Source organism: Poecilia latipinna, unplaced genomic scaffold (assembly GCF_001443285.1).
Source record: "Poecilia latipinna isolate Pla-1442-1.1 unplaced genomic scaffold, P_latipinna-1.0 Scaffold81, whole genome shotgun sequence".
Lineage (NCBI taxonomy): Eukaryota > Metazoa > Chordata > Actinopteri > Cyprinodontiformes > Poeciliidae > Poecilia > Poecilia latipinna.
In genome coordinates this window covers 118,031-125,598 of record NW_015112697.1, presented here as the reverse complement: position 1 = coordinate 125,598, position 7,568 = coordinate 118,031, and the positions used below count along the sequence as shown (strand labels likewise).

The following is a 7,568-nucleotide window of genomic DNA, read 5'->3' as shown; positions in this document are numbered from 1 at the left end:
TTCAAAATTTGACATTTACACAATGCATTTTTGTCCCTCTACCACAATTAGTTTATGTCTATAAAGCCACTTTCTTCCATTACTGGTACTTAACTTTAAAATGGATATGTCACCCAGCATCTGCACAATTGTGAGAAGGCTGTAAAATAGCACACATGCGAAGTATGTGAGCGCCAACTGATCCACCTCAGGGGGACGAGTCGGTCATGGATGATATCACGTCCTCTCCATGTCTAATAGGCAACATATGTCCACTGGGTGTATCTGGGCTCGTACTGCTGCTGGACAAGAAGGCGACCAATCAGAATCGAAACAAACTTTCTGTTACAAAGAGGAAGCAGGGGGGTGGAGAACCTATGTTGGAGTTAAGAGAGATGATGAACCTCCAATCTTGGAAGCCTGATTCAAGGACACGTAAAATCGCCACCAAAAGAGTACAGTTCTCATTTTTAAAACACATTTCAAACAACAGTGTTTTTCTGCTGCCACTAGAGGGCAACAAAGTCCACAAACTGGAGGAAGGAGGGATGATTTGGGCAAAAGAGAAAACCTTTGAAGCTCCAACTGAATTTATTAGACAAAATAGAAACATGTTAAAATAAACAATACTGTCATCTCTACTTGACGTAAGCTTACAAACATGGTTTTAGAGTTTGGAGGTACTGATGCCAGACTTAATCAAAAGCCCCACATGGTCTTAATTTACATTCCTCAGCAGATTTAGATTCATGGAGCTTTCACTGAAAGAGCTCATACGTTTTGCTGTCTTGTGTCCTTCAGCTGAGCTTTTTGAGGACACAGTTGATCTAAAAAGTTGTACACCAAACTCGTATATTTGCAGGATCTTCATGAAAAATGTTTGGAAGCTTTCTCTAAAGATGTCACAAAAAAAAAACAAAAAAAAAAACTACATCTTTCTTCCTCTCACTTTCTAAGTTGATTCAGTTAGAAACAGGATTTGATGCAAACTCTGCAAAGAGATGGTTTATATGACGCATGAAGCTATTAATGATTAACATAAACAATACTGCGTTTAAACAACACCAGGTTGCATGGCAGGATGGCGCATGTAAGCTGCAAAACATTCCTCTGAGTCAAAACACTCCGTCAGAGTTCATCTTAATGTTTTTTTTTTAACCTTCTTTTCTATAAATTATCAGCTTTTACATTTGGGAAGGAAATATTTTCTCTTCCATTTCTAAAGCTGCAAGCACTACTTTACTTTCACTTGAAAAGAAACTTCTATGTTTACATAAGAATTTGAAGAAAAAATGGTGTTGGACAGGTACTAATATCCAATATTAACTTTGTTATGTAATATTATAATCTTAAATGCTGTGCTTTCATTAGCAGTACGTAGAAAAGTCGTCATAATTGACAAAAATATAAGGACTTGAAAAAAAACCAAACGTTTATTTAATGTTTTTTTTTCTTTCTTAACCTTGTGTATTTACTTAAAAAAAATAGTTTTCAATAATATTCAGACTTATGGAATATGACTTTACCCAAGGCCACGAACACACTTAAGGCTATAAGTCTTTAAATTAGACTCAGGCTAATTTCATATGTGCTCCTAAGCCGCCTGCTTGATCTTCTTTAAATTAACAGGTTCCCAGATTTTGCACCGGAGCAGGTGGGAAGTGACACGAACAAAATTAAACAACGAGCCAAACAAGACTGGTAGATGTGACAGATGCTCCATTTAGTTTACACGATCCTGTCAAAGTATTTAGAAACATTACAGCAGAAAGTCATGGATTTTATCAGCTCGGATTGCAGAAATGCTCCAGAGTATTTACACTCATGATGACCTATATTTCCTTTTACAAACACAGCGTGTTACATGTAACGTCATGTCTTGGGCCCATGCAGATCAATTCAGGACCACAAACGTTTTATACTAGAGTGAAAGTCAGGTGGTCCGGCTTTAATAATCAAAACAACGCTCCCACCAAAAACATGTGAACATTAAATCCTGCAATATGAGCATAACCCAAGTTACACCGCCCACTTTGCAATTACCAGATTTTTATAAAACATTCCAACAGCTAGAAAAAACCTATGTTGAGTAACATTTACTGAAGTGATTTGTTTATACCCACAAGCCCTGACCCCCCCTCACCCAGTGGTGCAAAAAGTGGGTATGCAGCGCATGCAACGCATAGGGGCGCTGCACCGGGGGGGGGTCAAATCCCCGTCTGGAGAGGGCAGCGTGCCGATGATGTCTTCGCATACATTTCAGCGCGCCCTCACGCTCCTTCACCTCGCGCACATAACGGGGTAAATGTAGCTAGTTTTACCTTTCACGTGTCTTCGTCTCAAGGAGGGGGAGGGGGGCAGAGCTAACGTATGTTTTTTACGCTCCTTCACCTAGACGTACCTTCCTGGAGGGGTATGGGGGGGCGCCGATTTATGTTTTCGCATCCACCTGAATAATATGTAGTTGTGACCCTGCCCTCACCCCCACCCCCTTTCCTACTCTGTTCATTGAGCTTGAGATAACCAGTGCTAGAGACCGAAGTCAACTTCAGCTTGTGCACATTTGACTGCGAGGCACTTTGGAAACAAACAAAAACATTCTTAGTTGGCTAACAGAAAGTTGCTGTCGCTGTTGCTGTCTTTTTGGAGCTCTGTAACCAAGTTGCGGAGTTTCTCTGAGAGCGCCACCTGGTGGGAAAGAAAACCATCTGCTTAATGTTCTTAGAATGAAGAAAGTCTAATGCAGTATTTTTTATTTGTCTGTTAAGTGAGACTGAGGACATCTAAGTAGGTTTGCATCAGATGCAGACCAGATTTAAACTCACTGTGTAAGAGTCAGGCTCCTGCAGCCTCTTATGTCGAGGGTGCAGGGTCTGCAGGGAGCTCTGGACCTTTGCTCTAGTTTCTGCAGCACTGCACAGAGGCTCTGTGACCTAGAAAAAATGGGAAACAGTTTAAGTAAGACAAAAAGTCCCTTCTCAGTCTAGATTTGTAAAAAAAAAAACAAAAAAAAAAACAGATCTTGTACTGATTAATAGTGTCCAGAAGATGGAAGACTGAATAACTTGAATATTAAGACAAGATGCTAGATGCCATGTCGGTTTTTGTATGATCTTTTAGTTAACAGTGTTAATGAAATGATAGTTATATCAACGTTCCTCAAGGAATGTCCTTTGTATATTATGACAAAAACTCAAACTTAAACTATACATCTTATAATTAAATAAAAAGCAACAAAAAACAAATTTAGATAATTAAATCTCATTGCTTACAAAAAAAAAAAACTGTTGTAATAACATATTGTTTGGTTTGCATATGCAGATGATTTTCTAGACCCAGGGTTGCACGATGGACAAAGAGGACAGGGTGCAGATTCAGAGGACACCTGAAACTTTTCATCTCTTTCTCAGTGCATGAACTGATTTTAAGAGTTTGGGAAAATAGTTTTAAAAGCTTGATGTAGAGACTAACCTGCCCTTCTAGGAAGACTTCCTTTCGCAGACAGGTCACCTGAGCTGGAGTGACTGAAACAGATGAGTTATCGCCTCCTAGAGGATAACAGGTCAATGTACACCCAGCCTTAGGAGGAGGTTCGACCATCAGACACAATAAGTCCAGGAAGCAATGACCTGCAGGGGGAAACAAACAGGAAGTCATGTTTGCAGCAACATCAAGAGCAGCACCTGGTTTCACAAAACAAAAACGGAGCTACACCAGGAGAGCAGGGTGAGTATGCTCACAGGTGAAAACATGCTGAATCTCACCATCAGCATCCAACAGTCGATAGACGGTTTTCCTCCCTGCAACAGTGCTTTTCTGTGGGTCCTCGCTGATCTTCATCCTTGGTCTTCCTCTCACCTCCACCAGCTTGGAGCACAAACATCACAACATAGAGCTCAACACGATGGACGTGGTTCAACATGTGGTCACCCCTGTTTGAGAAATTACCTTATAGACGCAGCCCAGAGACGGCTGCTTGGTGCAGGTCACCAGATGCGTTCCGACGCCAATCACATTGATCTCATTCTCCTGAAGCAAAATATAGACTTTGTTTTTTTTTTTCTTTTAAACTTTCAATAAAAGCTGATGTTAATAATAATGATACTTCAGTCACCTTCTTGTTGAGTTCAGCCATGCTTTCCTCTGAGATGTTGTTGGTCCCTACGATGATCAGAGAGTTAAATGTTGATACGGAGAACCTGCAGATGAGAGAGGCAATAGATTCTCCAAAACAGCCAAGCCAAACTTAAGAAAACCTGCACGCATATGCATCATGCACCTGACTCACTGCTCGCTGCAGAGTCGAAACACCCGACGGACTTCAATAGACTGCCTGCAGAGGTCTCCGCTGTCCAGGCGGACCCCCACAGGCTTGTAACCCAGTTCGCACAACGCCAAAGCCACGGCGCAGAAGTTCAACAGTCCACTACTACAACACATAAAGGAAATACTTGATTAACCAGGTCTCATTAAATATTCTCAGACACACAAACTGCCACTAGTGAACATCAATAAGAAAGGAGATGTTTTGGGTGGGTAATTAAGGAAGTCAGTAAGTAAGTAAGGTTCCTTTTGGTATCAATATTTTTTGCATTGAAAAATATCTTTATTGTGGAAATATTCAACGCTTGTTCCCAGTTGAGCAAACGTTTTCCATATTCTAGATTTTCCGCACAGTGTATAGGAACCCTGTTTGACCTGGGTTAATCAAATCCTCAAGGAAGTGACCACTGTAGGTCTTAGGTAAGTTTTTTGACTCTGTGGAGTGAGAGTGAGGGGCTGAGGGAGCGGATGACATCAAATCATCCAGTAACTCCAAAACAACAGAATAAAACCCCAGATAAGAGTGTCAGGAGTTACCATCCCACGCTGTAGCTGTCAATCACAGGCAGGAAGTTCTGAGGGTAGGCGATGGCATAGGAGACGAAAGCTGCCAGCTCGCCCTCACGGATTTTCCCAGGCTCCGCTCCCATCAGCTCACAGACTCTCCTCAACCAGCCTTTAGTCAGAGAAATGATGTCGACTGGATTGGGGTCTCCGTTTGCTGTCACCAGTGTCTGAGTGGGAACAAATACGGCAAGTTCACAAAACAGTCAGGGCTAAATCAGACCTCAGGATACCAACTTTCATTTTAAAATGACTGTTTGGACAATCAGTCCTGACACTTTAAAGCTAAAAACTGCTAACATGAGGCCACTGAGATGGTGTTACCTGTGGCCAAACCTCCTCCAAGGAGTTGAAGGAAGTGACGTAAGAGTGTGCTATTGTCCCCGCAACAGGAATCCCAAACAGAAAACCAGCCTGAACGTTACTGGTGAGATCAAACCCTGGAAGACAGATTGCTGGTGAGCCTCTGAAGGTGTTGGTTTTGGAAGGACCAGGCTTGTCCACTCACCTCCGATATGTGTGTATCGCGAGGCGGTCAGCCCTCCGTCTGGCCCCTGTGCCCGTCGGAGGCCCATCTCCAGCAGCCTCCTCTGGTGTCCGGCCGCCAGGCGGAAACGAGCTGCGTTACTGCAGACCAGACTGAGAGGAGGAAAAAAAACAGAACATGGGAGACTGAAATCAGGGCAAATTCAAGGAAATTAAACAGGAAGCAGAGGCTAAATTATCATGTGCATAAACTATTTTGGCAGAAAAATAAAAAAAGTTAGACCTTCGTTTGCATGTGTAAGCTAAAAAATGTGTTATTCCTGCTTACTTCCTGCTTAATGATGGGATTCATAAAATAGATTGCAACAAATATTATGTTAAGATACTGAAGCAACATTTGAAGTCATCAGAGAGGAAGATTAAGCTTTTGAATCAACAATCATCCTAATAGCTCACTTCCACTGAGCAGTACAAAACAGGTCAGTTCAATCAAATATTTGATCTGGCTAGGCTAGATGATTTTAGATGCAAATAAAAGCAGTTCCTTTATCCGCCAACCCAAATCTGAAGCTTTTACCTCGCGTAATTGACCAGACACAGTAAACTGGTCTCCAGCAGCTGAACCACAGCTAGCGGACCCTCCACCTCCATTAGAGGCACCTGTAAGTGTGAGAAACCTGTCAGTTTGTTAGATTTCCTCCACCGTGACTGCAGCAGTTACAGGGCAGAAACTCACCCTGGCGAACACCACAGAACCCTCCGGGAGGGAGCGTATCGTCACGGCCGAACAGTCGAGGCCTCGCAGGAAGTCGAAAAAGGCAGGGTCGGTGTTGGGAGGCAGGACGGAGCGCAGGAACTGCACATCTGTATCCACAAAGACAGCTGGAGCTTGACCATGACCCTTTTTATTAGGAGTCATGTGCTCTAGTACGCAACATGGATGACCCGTAAGGTCATAGAACTGAATCTAATGAGCAGCTAATCCAAATCAGCAGACATCAGCGGTGTGACTTGAATCAACCTGTCAGCAGCTGTAGTAAAACTATTTTTGAAAAATGTTCATCCCCTTTGATTGTTTTCACACAAGCATAAACTTCATTGCATTTAATTAGGATCTGATGTAATACATCAACACAACACAGTGGATGCATCATATTGCAAAGTCAAATTTCTTTTGACACATATATTTTTTATAACAGCTGAAGGTAACAGTTACTTCATATGCTATATCATGGTACCGTGTCTGGAAAATACATAACAGCACCCCTTTAAAACAAGCTAAAACCCACTTGTTTAGAGTTGTTCTTCCAACTTTTCATTTTTTCTTTATTTTGCCACTAAAATGCATTTTTGTTGTTTAATAATCGTGCAAAATACTTTGAATGGTCTCGTTAAAATGAGCTTTACAAATTAGCATATTACAGTTTAAGACATTTTCTAAAAGCCTCCATTAGTAGATTTCATGCGCGCAGTATATAATCTGTCTCCATCCGTTGTTTGTGTCCTGTTTCTTCATGAGGGCCTCTTAATCTGTGCAACACACACAGCAGTCTGTAGATTCTTCTTGGTGTTCGTGTTAAAGGGCAGAACTAAAGGTCAAAATCTGCAGAAATGCTGCACTGGAGCTCACGTTTTCTCACGCTGGGTGAATTGCACAACCAACTCGGTGTGTGTTAACAGAGTGTAAAAGTCCCACTTCCTGATCCGTAACCATAATGTAGCTGGCTCGGTGGGGTTTTTAAGGATTATGATGACAAGCGCGACGGCAACTCTAGAAGGTAAAAGGCTGAACCCTCACCTTGATCTGTGAGGCGAAAGCTCCGCAGGAACAGCAGGCAGTCATTCAGCCCAGCGAACAGCGAGAAGCCGCCGCCGAACGGGTTGTCCCTGAAGAACATCTCGAACACGGCGGGCTCCTGGTGCCGGCCGGCCCGCCAGTACGCGTAGGCCATGGTGAACTGGTACAGGTCGGTGAGCAGAGGCGGGACCCGCTCCCGGACCGAGCGCTCCATGAGCCCGCATGCGTCTGTGGACGGAGCTGCCATGTTCCCCGGACTGAGAGGATCCTCGTCTCTGATGCTGCTGGGACTTGCAGTTCCACAAACATCCACATGAGTCCAGCACCGACTGTGGTGAGGAACAGTTCTCCCTGTAAAAATACCGGATGCTGCACAGCTTGTTATTTATTTTGGCATCAAATTTATCAAATTTGATGC

The 7,568-nt window shown here is 42.9% G+C and overlaps 1 protein-coding gene across 1 annotated transcript; it reads right to left on the bottom strand.

Moving 5' to 3' along the window:
* Positions 1 to 1,136: 1,136 nt before the first annotated feature.
* Positions 1,137 to 7,519, bottom strand: naprt (nicotinate phosphoribosyltransferase). Its single transcript, XM_015019166.1, has 13 exons — positions 7,151 to 7,519; positions 6,089 to 6,216; positions 5,930 to 6,012; positions 5,375 to 5,505; positions 5,191 to 5,306; positions 4,840 to 5,036; positions 4,268 to 4,408; positions 4,094 to 4,178; positions 3,928 to 4,008; positions 3,744 to 3,846; positions 3,451 to 3,608; positions 2,805 to 2,912; positions 1,137 to 2,667 (listed from the first exon to the last, which is right to left on the bottom strand). Exons 1-13 carry the CDS (start codon positions 7,395 to 7,397, stop codon positions 2,581 to 2,583), a joined length of 1,665 nt encoding a protein of 554 aa, XP_014874652.1. The 5' UTR covers positions 7,398 to 7,519; the 3' UTR covers positions 1,137 to 2,580.
* Positions 7,520 to 7,568: the final 49 nt, after the last annotated feature.

Coding starts and splice junctions, on each gene's coding strand:
- naprt (XM_015019166.1), bottom strand. CDS start 7,397: ATGGCAGCTCCGTCCACAGACGCATGCGGGCTCATGGAGCGCTCGGTC. Junction 5,307..5,374: donor GCGATACACACATATCGGAG/GTGAGTGGACAA, acceptor TCTGTCTTCCAG/GGTTTGATCTCACCAGTAAC. Junction 2,668..2,804: donor AGGAGCCTGACTCTTACACA/GTGAGTTTAAAT, acceptor CTTTCCCACCAG/GTGGCGCTCTCAGAGAAACT.